The sequence below is a fragment of the Tetrao urogallus genome, assembly GCF_951394365.1.
Source record: "Tetrao urogallus genome assembly, chromosome: 8".
Lineage (NCBI taxonomy): Eukaryota > Metazoa > Chordata > Aves > Galliformes > Phasianidae > Tetrao > Tetrao urogallus.
The window spans coordinates 24,079,312-24,097,327 of NC_136821.1; the positions used below are offsets into that span (position 1 = coordinate 24,079,312).

Below are 18,016 nucleotides of genomic sequence, written 5' to 3' on the forward strand. Positions count from 1 at the left end.
GCTCGCGGCCGCATCCCGCGGGAAGCCGAGACCCCGCGGCGGCTCCCTCGCTCGCGGCCCGCCGCCGCGCCGCCCCGACCCGCGCCGAGCCCCGCCGCGAGGGGCCGCCCCGCCCGGCCCGGCTCGGCCCGCGCCTCCCCGGAGAGAAGCCGGGCGGGGAGGGGCGGGCACAGCGGCCCGCCGCGGCGGAAGGAGGCCGCCGGCCGCGGCCTCGCTCCCGGCACTGCCCGTGCGCGGCCCCGGGGCATCGCGCGCACCTGCCGGCCCGCCCCCGCCGCGGGGCCGGGGCCGCGCACCTGCCGGCGCTCCCGGGCCGCACCTGCGCCGCCCCCCGGGCCGGGTCGGGCCGCGTCTGTGGCGGGGCCGGCGGGGCATGGCGCGGCGCTGAGATGAAAGTGACCGTGTGCTTCGGGCGGACCGGGATCGTGGTGCCCTGTAAGGACGGGCAGCTCCGCGTGCGGGACCTGACCCAACAGGCCCTGCAGCGCTACCGCAAGGCCCAGGAGAAGGTGAGCACGGGGGGCGGGCCGCTGCCGGGGGCCGGGGCCGGGCAGGCCGCCCGAGGGGTGCGGCCGGGGCCGCGAGGGCGGTGGGGCGCCGCGACCGCGCGGGCCGGTGCCCGAGGGCTCATCACGTTCTCGCCCTGCGTGTTGACAAACAAACTCGGTACGGACGCGAACGGAACTCGCGCCGCTTCCATCCGACCCGTGCAGTCCCGCACCGGCTGCTCCACGCGTGCCGCGCGCGTCGGGAGGCGACCGCCGGCGTATGCGAGGAGTTCTCGGGTTGTGCCGAAGAACGGAGAAATACCCTTCCCTTTGTATCCCCCCCCGGGCAGAGGCAGCTGCGGGGTTCCGCGCGGCGCTGGTGGGAGGCCTGGCACTGCGCGCGGGACCTGCCGGCCGCGGGCCCTCGTGAGGCCTGGCACGGCTGCACCGGGCGCTGCTGAATGCCCCGGGCTGCTTTCTCCTCTGCCCGTCGCTGTGTGTTGGCCCCAGTATGGAACTGGGAGTAACGGTCTCGTTCTGCTTTGCAGTTTTATTTTGAGGGAAACTTCTACTGATGTGTTAGATCCGTCGCCAGCAGCTGAGTACAGCTGATAGCAGTCACTGTCTGCAGTGCTTTCCGTGGCCTTAGCGTTTACAGCCTGACACGTTTTGTATAAAGATTTTCCAGTGAATGTTGTGTGTGTGCACAATACCTGCAAAGCCTTGGTAGTGTTGTCATGCTGTTACGGCCAACTGTTGGTGCGATGTGCGCTGATGTGTGCCTCAAAGCTTGGAGATGAGCATCTCACCGCTGCTCAGGAATGGGGTTTATCAGAAACCACCGTTATGGTTGAGGTGAATGTGTAAATTTCAAGTTTGCTCTGAGCCCATGCCTGTGACATGCTTGGAGTTAGTGCCTTGACGACAGCTGAAAGGTGGCCCTACAAAGCTTTTGTATAAATACATCACCACCCGTCCCCACAGCCTCTTCTTTTCTTCTTGTTGGTGTTCCTTGTTGTTGTTTGTTTTTAAGGGACAGCAGGATCTCTGCTTTTGTAGGCAAGGCCCTGCCTGTTCCAGAAGACTCAGCAGTTAGTGATAGGGGAAAACGCTGAGCATCTCAGGGGATGTGCAGTGTAATGTATTTGAAGGTTTTGTATCCAGTCTGTTATTCAGGTGGTAGTTGTAGATGATGATTTTCATGCTCAGCAGTCATCTGTTATGTTCAGAGGATGTGAGGTCTGAAGCATACAGTCTCCTGAGTAGGACAGCCAGTAGCTGCAGTTCACACTTCAGACATCATTGGTTCCCTGTTCTGCGTTGTGGATGGGTGCAGTAGGTACAGGCCTGTGTGGTCAGAAATCACTGATCGCATTGAGCAGTGGTCGTCTAGAACTTGCAGGAGGATTTGCAGAGAGGCAGGGAGGGGAGAAGCAGCCTGAGGGCTTAAGAAATACAGAATGGGTTTTAGTTCAAGTCAATAAAAGTTGGGTGGCTTATGTGCTCTCTCTCCCCCTTCTTCACTGGAAGCCTAAGCAGGTGTTTTCTGTTGCTTTTTTTTTTTTTTTTTTTTTGGCAGTGCTTTGATTAATTGCTCTGTATTCTACACAGTTTGCAGTGGAACTAGCCAAGAAGATAAGGAGATTGATTTTTGTCTTATCAAACATTATCTGGAGTTAGTGCTCTTTGCAGAGCTAAAATTTGGGGTTGGTTTGACAGTTTGTGCTCACTCCACAAACAGTTCATCTCATTGTCTTCTGCAATGTTTCCAGCCGGTGTGACAAGGAGGGGTGGGGTGCTCAGCTATTTTCTTTTTTTTCCCTACTTGTTCTATGTTTAAATTTTCAAAACTTAACAGTTTTTTGTTACTACAACATAAACTCTCAAAGAATGGGAGACCCAGAGAATTTAAGGATAATCAGCTGAGATCTGTTCAGTGGTGTGGGCGCACGAACAGGTTTGTGTGAAAGATAACTGAAGATTTGTTTTCCTTTTCAAAATATTTAGAGTGTTTGGAATGCTTCCTGTGGCAGAATACTGCTGTTGCTGTTGGCACTTGGTGTGCTTTATGTAATTTTTGAGCGTTAACAACTTTTAAAAAACAAAGTGGAAAATGTTATTGTTACAGTGCCTGAAGAATTTGGAGAAGGCAGGAAAATGGGAATAAGGAACATTGGAACATCTCTCATAGCTGCAGAGTGAAAAATGAAGAAGGTAGCTAGGATACAAGCATTGGGAATTTTGTCTTTGTTTTGGTACTGTCAAATGCCCCAGAAATGGTGTGAGAGGCTTTGTGTTTCAAGGGTTCTTCTGGAAGCAGAATTTTGCTATTACACTGCAGTCATGCAATGGATTTCTCGCCTCTAGTAGAGGGGAAGATGTGAGATTAGAATATTAATTCCCTTATATTGTAAGGTATTTGCATTTCTGTTTGTGATAGACTTTCAGTACTCGGCACCTCTTTACACTTGCATTGTTGAGACAACAAATAGCCAAGTCTTGCATTTCCATGAGACTTTTGGTAAATAGCTGAGTACTCAGCAACCAATGGCTTGTTGCAGCCTGCTGGGTTTTCTCAGCAAATTCCGTTTGATTTCTTGGTGAAATTATATTGTGAGAGCTCAATTGCTGCCATTAACCAAAAAAAAAAATACGGGATCTTTGTTGCAGCTGAAGAACCCAACTGATTATTTTTTGCTGTTTTGGATCTTAGTGTGATTTTTAAGGTAGTGCTGTAGTTCTGAATGGGCACATCTCTGATTCTGGAGAATATAACTCTCTGCTGGGACAGCGTCAACTAAGAGGATGTTTGCTCTGGGGCTGCGTGTTGTGAATTGGCCTGGATTTAAGAAAAGATTTTGTTAATCATCTGCTTGTAGATAAGTTTTCAGTGAAGTGTCTCATCTCAGGAGGTAACTGTGTTTCAGTGCAGTGATGTTTGATGGGATCTGCAAGTTGGAATCTACTTCTGCTGTTGGGAAGTGTGTGTGCTCAGGCTTCCTGCTGGTAGGTGGATCCAGCAGCATTAATGATCCCTTGTCAGCCCAGTTCTCTGCTATTTCTGATAGCTTGGTATTCTGTAGTGCCTTGGGGGAGCACTTGCTAGTTACCCATATTTAGGGTTCTTTGCTCAAGTGTTTCCATGTCTGTGGGCTTCCTGTTGGGAGGCTGATGTGGTCAAATATTAGTTGGACTGTCTTGAATGGGCTTGATGAACAGTTGTGTTGGGCATTAGAGTGTGTGTTTCCACTCAAGAGGCTGTGCAGAAGCCAGCAGTTGATTCTGTGATGGTGGTGGTAGCTTCAGTTGGCAGTCAGACTGAATGGGAAGCAGTAATAACAGTGTCTGAGTTGATTTGAGAATGACGTGTTTGTGAGTGGAGGAAAAAATGGTGAGTTGCTTCGATGGTATTGGCTGTCTTCCCAAGTTAGATGGATTGGAAGAGCTGCAGGTTGACTGTCTAGATCGCATTCTCATTCTTGCTAAAAAAGAAAAATTAAAAATAGATCTTTCGCTTTCTCCTTATTCTTGTCTGCCCCACAACGTGATGGTTTTCTGCAATGATGCACTGCTGCTGTAAATCAGCTAGCAGGCAGACGGACCTCTAGTTTTCTTCCTGCAGTTTCTCTGAAAATGCTGAGTGGGGGGAGAGGGAAATGGCAATTTGCTTTTACTCAGAACTCTATGCTTACAAAAATGTTTGCAGAAACAGAACGTATTTCTTCAGAAGGTATCAGGTGTATGTGAGAACCTTCAGGTTTGTCTGCTGTGATAGCAGGCTAAAAAAGAACTCAACATGCTGCTTTTCCATTACAGTTGTGTGAGTTGATGGCAACTGACTCATGTCCAGGAAAGGAGTGCGTGTGAGCGGGAGGGGTAAAGAAGAGGAAGGAGGCGATTACTTCAAAATATTTTATATAACACTGCTACTGACTTAACCATGGTAGTGATACTTCATTTATACTGGAAATAACTTTGGAGTGATGGAAGAATGAGGGTTTGTTTGTTTGTTTGTTTTGGTAGGAGTTGTATCCTTAACTTGTAACTGTCATTGATTGTGCAGGAGATACTTTTGACAAATATTTTTGTCCTCAGCTGTTCCTGGATTCATTGTTGCAGTGAGGGTGTGTGGTGTGTTTCTGTCCCTAGGCTGGTTTGCCACTCGGGTTAGGGGGAGCTGCTGAAGTCTTGGAAGTGGATCAGGTGAAAGCAAGGGTAGGAGTTTCTCAGAGTTGGCGTGTGTCTTTGTTTGTGGCCACGGCGTTTTCACAGAGCCTGCTATTAAAGTAGAACAGGCTGCCTGGGGGGGTTGTGGAGTCTCCTTCTCTGGAGATATTTGAGTCTTGCCTGGACGCCTACCTGTGCGACCTGCTGTAGGGAACCTGCTTTGGCAGGGGGGTTGGTCTCGATGATCTTTAGAGGTCCCTTCCAACCCCGACAATTCTGTGATTCTGTGAAAGTAGGCTCTTTTCCTGGTTTAAATAATAGCAAAACAAAACCATTTCATAGTTCAAGTAAGTTTCACAGTGTGTTTTTATGAGTATTTCTTAAGCGATGACTTCACAGGAAACCAGATGCACTTGAGCTGGAACTTACTTTATAAGTTATTTGTCTTAGACTGCTAATTTCACTTGCCCTCCAGATTTATAGGTTAAGAACTCATGAGTTTAAGCATGGAAGAATAGGATTGCTATAGCTGTGATCAGTTGGCAAAGACGTAGAAGCTCTGTCCTTTGAGCTGTATAAATACTTAATGCTCTGAGCACTGTGCTGTGGGTTTATTGCTGTTGATGGTGGCTTTCTATTTAATTAAATTGTAAGGTGATTCTGAACCACTGAGAGTTAAAAGTGGCAGTGTTTTTTTATCAATTCTGCATAAAATGTTGTAGTCTGCTTCTGTACTGCTTTATAGCCACTAATGTTGATGTAATGATTTTTTGGTAGATTTCCAATCTCCTTTTCTCTTTTGAACAGGTGTTTGTAATCCAAACAAAAACTGCTGTTGGACTGAAAGTCAGACTTGTCATACAAAACATCTTATAAGACTTTGTGTACTTATGTAACTTGAAAAATAAATTGTTGGATGCCTTTGGGTTTTTTTTTTTTTGTTTGTTTGTTTTTTAAGAAGCAGACTGCTTCCAGTAACTTGTGCTTTTGGCTGAGCATGAAGTTAGCTGATGTTAATTTCTTTGAGGGCAGAAGCTTTGCTAACGAATAGAGCTGGGTAAAACTAGTGAAAATTCAGTAGGCGAAATGAGAGTAACTCCTCCTGGAAATAGTGCAGGTCAGGTGTCAGTCTGTGTGATAACACAGCTTTCATTTTTGTCTCCCAGATGGGATTTATCAAGTTCTGAGTACAATCAGTTGTTATCGCTTGAGAGACAGCAAAGATTTTGTACTAAGTGGGCGTTAAAGCAGCTGTGGATGGAAGCCATTGAAGTCCTCAGTACTGCCTGATTCTTGGTGCTCCTTGCCCATATGTGCACAAGCTCTAAGTAGTCTTCTAGGGAAGTGAAGAAGAAATTCAACCCCCAAACAGTGTTTTTCATATCTTTATTTCCAGCTGGGGAAGTACTGTGCAGTGTGACAGTTCTGATGTTACAAAAAATCCCTTCTGGCATGGGATGGCACTGAGAAATGCTTTTGCTTGCTGCATAAAATCCCATTTTAGTGTCTTTCTAAGTATTGGGAAATGGAGGGTTGTATTCTGTTGGTATTTTCTTAAAAACCCAAAGTTTTTGTTTTTTAATGGATGCAGTTCTTATCTTTGGGTTAATGCTGTGTGACTGCTTTCCTCCTTAGCTGCTCCGTATGGTAAGTCAGTTGGATTGCGCCACACCGCGCCATCGCGCATCCTGCTACTGAAGCAAGCAGATTTCCTCCCCCAGTGAGCATGACATTCTTTAGGCTTTCCTAATAATGCTAATGTCATAACTGCAGCATTCCTAGGCATGAAGACCTATTGCTTCATTACTGAAAACTCCCTCCAGCTCCGTATTAAGATGCCTGCGTTCCATCCTTTGTGGCTGTGCTGATGCTTGAAGGGCTTGAGCAGTTTGTATTGTTGAGAACAGATCCTGCTTTGTGATTTTTGTATTTCGCTCTTGAATTTTGCTTAAGCATAAGGATATACCTACTGAACGTTGGGCACTGGCTGACCAGATGAGACAGGCTCCTGGGAATCATTTATTGACAGAAACAAGCTTCAAATACCACTGACCAGGCGGTGCCCTAAATACACTGTTAAACTGAAGATGCTCCTTCTCATGCAAATCTTAGTGGACTGACACATTACAAGACCTTTGGGGAAGGACTGTGCAGTATGATATGTAGTGTATCCCTTAATTAAAGTGTTCTCCTCTGTTGTTGTGGTAATTCTCTAATACTTACCAGTAGTTTATTCCTTGTGCAGTTTTACTTCAAAATCTTTCACGTGCAGCAAACTTTCTTTTGTACAAAATTACTGAATGCACTGGATAGGACTTTGGACCATTAGCCTTACTTTAAAGAAGAAATATGTAAGACTTGTTTCTGTAAGTGGTTATTTCTTATGCGTAGTGATTTTGCTATAGATACCTCCATTAAGTGAACCATTGCGATGTTTCAATCTGTCATCAAAGTTTGCCTCAATATCTAGTGCAGTGTGTAATTTCTGTGCTGCCAGTATCTCCATGCAGAGCTCACATCTTCGCTTTGTTGTGGCAGGTGCCGTGGCCCTGCTCCAGTGCTCAGGTTTGCTCCTGGTGATACTCCTGCACTGGGTGGTTCAGGCACATCATCCTCTGGGTTCGTGGATGTGTGCTGGCAGCAGCTACTGCCACAGTGAGGCCTCTTTGCTGCTCTTCTTCATTGATTAGTCTGCTATGAAAAAGAACACTGCAGAGCTCTTGAATGAAGCCCCTTCCTCCAGGCTGCAATAAGGATGATCCGTTTGGTATGAATGGCAGATAGGCTGGAAGATGAATGACTGCAGTCCAGCAGAGGCTGGTACATGGGATCTCAAGGCTTATGTGATGGGTGGAAGTGAGCAGCTGGATAGCTGGACTTTGTTTTTTTTCTGGCATAGGATTCTCCTTTAAAGATGGGGTTCTGTGGTCCAAATGGTTTTGCAGTACAGCACAAGTGATCATGCTGAATCTCACCTGTACATTTCTTTGAACCTTCTGATTTTAAGTTAATTTTCATGTCTTGTGTTCAGTGCTTTAATTGCTTCTTTAAAGAAGTTTACTTATCAGTTATTTTCCTTTGTCTTGAACTGTGAATTAGTCCAGATTAAAGCCTGTATAGAAACCAAAGTGATACAGCAGGCTTTTGTTTTGTTTTTTGGCTCCCTGAAGCCTCCAAAGGGCTTGCATTGGAAAAAAAAATTAAAAAATAAAAAAATCAGTGACTGTTTAAGCCCAAAGGAAAGAGATGAAGACATTATTCCATCAGTCAGATGTGAACTCTTCTTGAAAATGCAGTTTAACTCCAAACTGCTCATCTTGAGCTAAAAAGTTGTTAACTCTAATAATGATTTTTGCTAACATATAATTTTTTTTCTAATAAACTAAATGCCAGTTGGTTGTCAGCAGTCTATTGGATCATTTTTACAAGCTTTTTAAAATTTTTCTGACTTTAGGAAATATCTGGTCTATTTTAGCTTGCCAAAAATATGGCCTACTTTGCTTTGACTGATTAACTTCAGCTGTTTTTTCTTTGGGATACTCACTGTGCTGAGATTTTCTTTGCAGAAATTGTCTTTATATCCTCTGCTAGGTCCAACTCCTCAGATTCCAGTTCTGTAGCACAGTATACTGATGTCAGATTCTCTAGCATAGTTCCCAGAACTTGGGTACTACATTTATTCAGTCAGTTCCTAGTGGTTCCTTTATTAAAGAAATATTACAGCATTTTTTAGCTGATATTGGCAACTTGGCTGTCTTTGTTTGCTTCTGGTACCTCAACCTTTGGCCAAAGAATGGAAGAGTAGAAAAGAACTGAATCTACCCAGGTTTATATGGGAAAGACTTGCTGAGATATTTAGAGACTAAAGGGAGTTAATGTCCTCAGCTCCCCCAGAATGATGCTCATGCAAAAAAAAAAAGAGCTGCTGCCAATTCACAATTAATTTTCCTCTGCTGCTTGTACCAAATGTGTTCTGAACAACTGTTTGAAGAGTTTCTGGCATTATAATGTGCAAAAAGAAAACTCCTTAAAGAGCTGGAAATCTGAAATGGTTACATTGGATGAGAAAAAGAGGAATGTTCATTGATGTGTTGACATTGTGCACAGAGAGCAGCTTGGTGCAGCACAGTTGTGAGGCAGGGTTTGCTTATGTGTCTGTGGAAAAAGCTAGGGGGAAAGGTAGTTGTAAGACTGGAAAAAGTAGCATTATGGATGATCAGTGACAACTCTGTGTTAGGCAAGAAGATTAGCACTTGAAAACCCAATGAAGTGTTCTGTATGAATGTTTTTGGGAGTAATTTTTTGGGTAATTTGACCTGAAAGACTCCAATAGGAACTGCTCCGCTAGCTTTCCAGATAGCAGAAGGAAGAATTAATTTTTGCTCAAAATACCCAGCATAGCTCAGAAATGCTCGAAAGAACACTCATGGCCTGTGCATTTCAAGTACATTGCTTCTGAGGTTTTTTTTTTCCCTGTACAATTACTGTTGCATTCAATCCTATTTTTCTTTTTTTTTTTTCCCCTATATTTGAGCCTGCCAGAAGAGCAAAATCGGTCAGAGCTGTTACTCTTTTTGTTTACTTCCACCTGAAGCAAGGTGGGTGAGATGGGAGTATGCCAGTGTCATCGCTGTAATCTGTGAGGCAGGGAAAATGGTGGTTTGGAGCATCTTCCATCCAAATAGGATTAGTGTTTTGGGGAAGTAGTTGCAACAAGGCAGAACCTGAAGGGTGTAGGTAGTTTGCTTTTGTGTGTATGGTGTACGTTTTTTTTCCTTTTTAATTGCATCCTTCGCACAGCATTGAAAAATGTAGCACTGAAGTTGGACTTCTCGTTGTCTGGGGCTCTGCTGTCTTGCAAGGTGCTTCTTATTGTTTTCTTCCAGCAACTTTTAACTCTGCTGTTTAACTCGGAGTATAGACTGAATACCTACTTTGGTTATATAGATTTTAATACACGTGAATATTATGTATGTTGCCAGTGTATGCTTTCTTGTCTGGAAGAATGCCATATTTTCACACTGTTGTAGTTTTATTAAACACCTGGTATTCAAAGGGATGAAAAAGGCACTAGGTAGGTCTGTTTGGGTAACTTCAGATGTTTCAAATGTGACATACATCTGGCAGTATGCACACATTGTTTATCTTGGTATGACAGAACCATCTTTTGAATTCAGAGGAAGTGGAGAAGCCTGGCTTATTGTTCATATTGCAGTTTATTAATGGCTATAGATATGAAAAGAGCATCTTGCTAAATGGAAGTCTCGGTCAACCTCTGACTCTTGTCTTAAAGGTTTGAGAATAGACAATATGAAAAAATCCCAGCTTCTTTCCAGATGGCTGAATGCTTGATGTGTCTTTATGTTTAGCTGTCATTCAAATGTGAATGCTGTGGTGATTATAAGTGTCTTCCATTTTTCTGGTTTGAAATGAACCCTTTTATGCATTGTGTGCTTAGAGATTAACTGTTTGGCGTATCAGTGGGGATTTCAGAGCAATAAAACCCAACTTGATAGTATAGCAGAATCCAGGATGTAGTGTTGGTAGCTGCCTTGAGAGCGCAAGTCTCAGCCCCATGTAACACGTTGCGTATGGTCGCTTTGAAATAGGCTGTAGTGCATTACTGGCATTCTTTAAGTGTTGTTTCAGAACTGAAACTTCTCGTGCACTGTAAGGGGGAAGAATGAGAACAAGGGAAGGAATTTATTTAAACTGGGAAGTAAAATAAAAACTGGATTTTGTTAAGCTGTGAATGTGAAGTACGATTCTTACATAATGGTTTTAGACAAGTGTAATTTAATATTCAAAGATGCAGACTACAATTTGATGATTTAATTGTTAAATACTTCTGTAGTCTTGCTGAAGATGAATGAATTTTCAGGGTTTGTTTTTTTTTTGGTTGTTGTTTTTATGTTTTGGAGCCTAACTTTAAGGGAATATATAGTGTAAAAGAGACTTTTGATAATGCGGCCAGAACTGTTGCAGGTTTTATGGAAGGCCAAGTCACAAACCTTAAGAGACCAATATACCAGCAAATTCTGACGTTATTGGGTTATTTGTTTTTCTTTTCTCTTTAAGCACAAGGACTATTTCCTTACCTGCTAGCCTCTTTTAAATGAGAATTGACTGCTTTGTATGTGTCCTTCCTTTTTTCCAGGCTCTGGTGTATAGTAATAGAATTACCACTTAGTAGAAGTAGGTCCAATTACTTTGCTGTAAAGCCTTCACACTTAACAGTGAGCACAGCGCGTTGTGGCTGAACCTGTCAGTTGTGGGCTCTCTACCAATGTCTACGTGTGAGCTGGGAAAATGGGATATAATAGTCTCTGTTAATGGGAAGGTGATGTTACACTGCAAGTACTGCTGTCAGTAGATGCTTGTGATAAAGCAATCCTATCACTTGGTCAGCTTTGAGCATTTTTGTGAAAAAAATGCCTACATTATGCTCTGTTTGCTGTAGACTCTTCAGTATATTTTCATTAATTTCCCAGGGAGATATTTCTGCAGATGCTTGAGCATGGTATATGTGGAGTTAGGGCTCCTTAACTGTACTCACATACACTGAAAGAAGAAGCAAGTTAGCTGGTGGAAAAGTGCATCGGGCTGATCTGTCTGGGTGGTGAATGGCATCAAACTGCGTATAAAAGAAGGCTGTGATGGTGTCTTCATACTGTTGTAATGTATATGCAAATAGAGCATTTATTCAACTTTCATACTGACTGTTGTGTGAAGTTTCTCCTCACAGGGCTGTGCTGGGCTGTAGCTGTGAAAAGAACGCTGCTAGGTGCACATCCCTCTTTCCAAGATCTGGAAAGACCACCCTGCTCAGGAGGTTGGAGGAAGCTGCCCCGGATCAGAGACTGGGATTTGTGTCATTCTTCGTGTTGGAGCGGAAAGTGTTTTTGTTAGTGTGGAAGAGGTCTTCTCTATCCTTGCAAATCTCCAAAACTTTTCCATCCCTAGGCCTTTGTGATTCTGTTTCCCTGAAGGTATTTGGAGGAGAGGGAGGAAGACGCCTTTTTGCACTTCTTGTTAAGGGAGAGGAAAACACTTTGGCACCCCAGTGGTATTGAGTTTCTATGACAGAATGAATAACCTCACTCTCTTCTTTGTTGTCTTTGAACTAGCCAATATCCACTTCATTTTTATGACATACATTCTTGATGAAGTATTAATTCTGGGATGTTCTGTGTTTCAGTCAAGTGAAGCTGGAAGTTGACATCAAGAGGTAGAGGATTATCTTTGGGTTTTGCGCGACTCCAATGCTTACTTCTGCCAATGCAGTTAAGAGGTCATTTGGTCTGTTCACAGTGTGCGTGTTCTGCATCCAATTGCCGGAACCAGTACAGCTGACTAATCTTAAAGGAATTTGGCTGTGCTTGCTGGCTTTTTGTGCCTTGAGAACGTTCTTAACTCAATATTTTTTGCTGCTGAGCAGTACAGCCTGGTTAATTTAGTATTTCACGTGAGAACCAACTGCCATGTGTCAGCTTCGTCTGGTCCAGACCTTGCTCCGACACCTGAGTGACTGAGGATGCTTTATTTTTGTCCCAGAACAACTTGTTCTAAATTCATCTATTTTTCCCATTCCTTTCTTTTTTCTTTCCATGGTAATGCAGCGATGAACTTCTGCCTCAAAGGCACTCAGCTTGCATCTCCAAATGCTTACAGTGCTTTTGGTTTTGAAACCTATCCTGTGTGTCTTAGCACATTTCCAGCACAGGACCTAAATTTGGCCCTGAAGGTTGTGTTTTTGGGGCATGAAGGTGAGTCAGGCCCTAGATCACGCTCAGTGCCTGTCTTGTGCAGAGGTTAGGGTTGTGGTGCTGCACTGCTGCTTTCTGTGAAATCCTTGCGTAAGTTTGGAAGGAAAAAAAATATATATCCTCTCTCTCAAAGAAGAATCTGTTATGGCTCTCCATGTGGAATTAAGGATACACTTATGTAATTTACTGCTGGCTTTTTCCCTTACTTGAGCTTTGTCTAAAGCTCAGTGTATATGATACAGTGTTAGAGGATGTAATCATACCTGATCTGTATTGTCTCACTGGCATTTGTATTCTGTGCTGTGGGGATTGGAGTCTGCTGTTGCTCAGTCACACATTTGGAACTCTGAGTGCTCCTGATAAGCGGTCCTGGGGCAGCTGCGAATGCATTAATCACTCCAACAAAGGAAAGCCAAACAGTTGTAAATAAAATAATCTCAGATAGTATCTAGATGCAGGACTGAAGTGGTGTCTGCTCTCTTTGTAGCTGCTGAGCGCTTCATCACTTTTTGTTCAGGATCTGGCATATTTCAGTGTAGAGTTAGCAACAAGCTGAGCTGTATGAATTTACAGCCAGCCCTGAGGTTTTGCTGTCTATAGGTGTATTGAATGCTTTGAACTAAAATTCTCAACTAACTTGACATTAGTTTATAAAGAAAAATCTGTTTGCATTTCTTAATTACATTCTCCCAGATTGTCTTTAATTCAAAGCCTGGCATACCAAGCACTTCAGTTTCAGCTGGGGCTATTTTGCCATAGTTCTTACAGATGCAGCCTTTGTGGACCTCTTTTTCTAAACGTATATATCCAGAGAGCTTTGTCTGTTTTTGTTCTGCATGCTTGTTCTTCACTGAAATACACTTCCTAAGTGTTCGATGTTGGAGTGCAGTGGAAGGGTGTGAGTTATGTGACCCCTCAGCCCTGTAACGTTATCTTTACATTGTATTGTATTCACTAATGTGCAGGTAGTGGGACGTACTTAGTGATTAGTTCTTATTCAGATTCAGTATCAAATCAGAATGCTCTTACTGTTGAAGGGTTCTAAATTGGAATTTAACCAATCATCTGTTGGTTTTTGGGAACTCCGTAGTAATGTTCCCATAAAACAGAAACCCCACCTCTGGTATGAGTGGTGAAGGGGCCTCACTGCTGGTGGTTGGCCAAAATGCTGAGTAGGGGACTCATCAGGCTTGGTTGGGGGTGCTTGTGAGATGCAAACAGGCAACTGCTGGGTTGCTCTACGTTTGAGTCTACTTTTGAGGCTGCCACCCTCCTCATCTCTTTTGTAGTCAGCTTTCCTGCTGTGATTTGTGAGTGTTGGGTTCTTGGTGTTACTTGGCTACGGATGGTGCTGCATCACCTAGCCTATCGTGCTCATAGAAATCATCAGCTACTTATGTGCTGGGATGTAATAGATCACATGGCAATATATGTACAATATAAAATGATTAAATGGTAGAACATTCTCTATCTCTCTCTTTCTCATTGGCATTAACTGAAAATTGTCCCCTTCATGAGGAAGTATATTGTGATTGCAAGTTCTTAATCTCTATTTTAAAGCTGTCTCAATGGCAGAAAGCACCATAGCCACACTCCATTGTTTGCCTTCAGACTTTGACCTGGTACTCATTCTATCTCTGTGCTCGTGGAGCAGCTTTAAAGTGGCTTCCTTTTTTTTTTTTTTTTTTTATACCTCCTTTTTCATGCTGTGTTTCGCTGGAATCAAATTGCCCTAGTGAAACATTAATGTAGAGGTGCTTCTAAAATGCCAGCCTGAGAAATAACCTGAGAAATAATAATGGAGACTTTCTGACTCTTTCCCTTACTTCTGCATTTTTTCAGTATGTCCTATCTTTTTCATATTCGAATTAAAAAACTTCAGGTTAGAGATTGTATTCTGCTAAAGACAGGTAACAGCACTGTACAGTGATGAACTGTGAGATCAGTAGGTGGTGGTCTTTTATGATGGACCAGCACAAACGTGCTTAAACTTGTTAGTATTCTTTCACTCATTAAGGCTGAGATATGCTATATAAGCATCAACATTTGTAAAGTAAGTTGCTTAGTTCTCAGGAAAGTAGACACTTCACTATCTAAATTCCAGGGTGTGGGAAAGGAATCAAGATGGTCCTCCTGAGTTTTTGATGTATTAACTATGTTTTTATCTGTGTATTTCAATAATAAAGCGAATGGGAGTATCTTAGAGCAACTGATCTTTCACTTGAATGTTTACTCTTGAGTGGAACAAATGCATAGAAGAATTACTGAATTTATTTTAGATGTGAGCACTGAAGGCACTGTGTATGGTGACAACAGTTCAGATTCTGTGACAACACAAACATTAAATCCACTTTTTAAATTTGTCACTTCTACCTACATTGTACATGTGCATTCATGTGACCTGGCTTTAATTTATCTTTTGGTAAATATTTGCATAGTAATTTCTAAAGTGTTCTCCCACATATAAAGGAAATGATGATGAACAGCTTTTAAGTGGCTTGATGTTGAACACAGACATGACTTGCAGCCTTAAGGTAAAATGCACATTACTGTAACTGTCTAATATTCATGTAGGAAGTGCTGGTGTGCATTGTACCAAGTGACTCGTTCATGTTTTTCCTTTAAATATTTAGATGATGTTTATGTTGTTTACCTTAATTAACATTTTGTATGGAGGTTACATGCAGCATAGTAACATTCCTTCCCATTCATGTCATGGAGAGTGTGCAGGAGTAGATATACAGCAGATATGTGGATTTGAAGCCAGCTGCCTTCTTAGTAGCTGGTTTCTTTGCTCTCCCTACTTTATGCAGAGCATACATACACTAAGTACTGCAGTTATGGAAGGCAGTGCCAAGCAGGTATGAGATACGAAAAAACTGCATTTGCAGAAGAAATGTCTGTCAGCGTGTAATAAACTGTGCACGGATTGCCCTTTCCTGTGGAAGAAAGGGCCTCTGTGCGTGCAGAACGTTTGTGATCGAAGCTGGTTAATGAGGTGAGCTTAAGGTCTGGTTTTGTTGGCACCGGGAGCTTAAGTCCTCATTTAGATTTATTAATCTGGACAGTGTTCTGGGGGGCTGTGCACTGTCCTCTGGCTTTCAAGTCTCTTTGGACTGGGTGAGGGTTGTGCTGCTCGGAGGAATTATGTCTGCAACTGCACAGAGGCTGTGTGCTAACTTGCTCCATCGAGCCTATCTACAAGTAGTTACTATTTGCGTCATCAAACTCCATAAGGATAAGCTTTCTCTGCCTGCACTAGTAGATGTTTTCTCACTTTCAGGGATGAAGTGCTGGCTGAGCTTAAAGAAGTACTGATGTGGAGCCGGGTTGTGAAGGGCGGCTGGGCAGTGCTGCGTTCTGGTGGCTGCTGTCTCTGGCAGACCGTGAGTCCAGAGCTGAGGTGGCTGTGTGTGGTGTCCGGGTCGGAGTGTGGGGGAACAGCACCGAGCTGGGAAGTGCTCTTCTGCTAAAGGAACCGCGTGCATCTTGTTCTGCTTTAGTTCTCGCATTCTAGTGTGATTTGTTGTTCCTTTCCATTAAAAAAGTGGCTCCTGAAGCTGCTAGTTGCTCCAACATTGGTGAGGAGCGACGTCTCCTCTGTTGCAGACTAATCTAGACTTCACTTTCTCTTCACGTGGCCTTTAACAAAAGCACTAAATTGCTGTATTTGTTGTGGCCCACAGTAAAAGGAAGATTGGGATTTCATTAAGCTCGATGGAATTTAGGGTGGCCCTTTGTCTTGAGCTTGTTTCCTGCCAACTTGCTGCATTCTACTAGGACAATGCAGCTTTTACAGTTCTCTTTTTTCCTTTGTTTCTCTTTCAAAGACACATCTGGGTTGGTACAGCCACAGAATCCCAAATAGAAGCAAACACTGAAAATGAAACGTTCCAATCAGCTCTTTGTTTTTTTTTTTTTTTTTTTCTTTCACATCAGCTCTATTCTGTGTATGGGACTCTTGAATGGCATAATACTTACAACAGGTTGTAGTGTGTTTGGAGGCAAAAATAAAACTCACTCCTCTTAGACAAACTTCTGTGGCTAACAAGTATGCTGGTTCAGTATTAATATCTCTGAACACCTTTTGTGACTGCATTAGTTAAAAGGTTCAGGAGGAATGTCCGCAGCTATTGGTATACATTCTAATTTGAGAGAAACTTCTAGCATAGTGGGTTTATTGGTAAGGTCAAGTGACACAAGGTTTGAGCATGAAGTAAATTGTTGGATTTAAGTTAACATGCATGCTCGTTGCACAGGGATACATTTTCTCTCTACCTTTTGATCTTAGGAATTTAGTGGGTACAGAAAAATAATTAAATCACGAGCTTTAAAGTAGAGCGTTGAGCTGCAATATTTGATTGTGTCATCACGTTGCAGGGATGAGAACGTGCTATTAAAACCTAGAGTTTTGAATGCTTGATACCTAAAATTAAAAAAAACAACAACAACAACAAAAAAAACCAAAAAAAAAAACAACAAACAACAAAACAAAACAACACCAAAATATCTTGCTGCTTAACAAATGAGTGGTTTCAGTGCAAAATGAAATAACTGCAGTTAAGGGTAAATTTTAGATAAAATAGGGATGTTCTGTGTGTTTTGTCAGGTGGCTGTCATCCAGCCACATGAATACCTAACCCTCCAACTAGCATGGGGGATAAAAGGGTTGTGGGTTAGCCCTGGTAGGCAGCTGAGCCTCACAAAGCCACTCTCTCATTCCCCCTGGTGGGATTGCGAAGAGGAGTGGAAAGGTAGAAGTGAGAAAACTGCTTTGAGGTTAGTGGAACAGGCATAGCAACAGCTGTGTGTGTGGCTGAACAGCCCTTCCTTTCTCCTTATTTCTCCCAGCATTATTTTGCTGGGTGCCATGGCTCGTGCCATGGAATATCCCTTCACTCCATTGGGGTCAGCTGTCCTGACCGTCCCCTCCGACCCCTCACTGGCAGGGCAGCATAAGCAGCTGAAAAGAACTTGGTACCATGTAAGCACTGTCCAATAGCTAAGTATTTAATTTAGAAGTCCAAGTGTGTAAGGCAATGTAAATGTACATTCTAAAACTTTTTTGCATAGTATTTTATGGGTAGTCTTATGTCTGCAGTTTTAATTTCCTCTTTTTTCAGTAATTTTTTATTTTAGGAGAAGCTCCATGCACCTTGGTGGCAAAGAGGTGGGATACAGAGATGCTTTGTCTGTTGGCAATAAAAACTTGTGAGGTTATGTTGAGAAAACTTGTTCTCTCTTACAGGATCCAACTTACTGGGTGAATATTCACCACCTGGAGTATACAGATGGAGGAATCCTGGACCCTGACGATGTGCTGGCAGATGTTGTGGAAGACAAAGATAAGGTAGAGCCTGAATGAAAACACTACCTTTGCTTTTTTTGCTGTGTCTTTTCAAATAACTAATGCTACATTCTAATTTCTTGGCTCTGTGGCAAATGAGGTGTGTGTTGAATATTCTTAAATGAAACACATCTGCCTGTAGGTGTTGTAGCTCTCCAATCTGGGCACCAGAGGTGGAAAGCATGACCGTAGCCATGAAGATAATCAGAGAAGCCTGGCAGCTGATGTAGAACTTAAAAACTTTTTCA

At 43.2% G+C, this 18,016-nt stretch overlaps 1 protein-coding gene across 1 annotated transcript in view; it reads left to right on the plus strand.

Moving 5' to 3' along the window:
* Window positions 1-389: 389 nt before the first annotated feature.
* PARD3B (par-3 family cell polarity regulator beta) overlaps window positions 390-18,016 on the plus strand; it is a gene marked incomplete at both ends in the record, with an annotated part of 368,067 nt that continues 350,440 nt past the window's right edge. Inside the window, 2 exons of the mRNA XM_079539163.1 lie at window positions 390-509; window positions 17,670-17,771. Coding sequence (XP_079395289.1) covers window positions 390-509; window positions 17,670-17,771 — 222 coding nt within the window. The remainder of the gene's footprint in view (window positions 510-17,669; window positions 17,772-18,016) is intronic.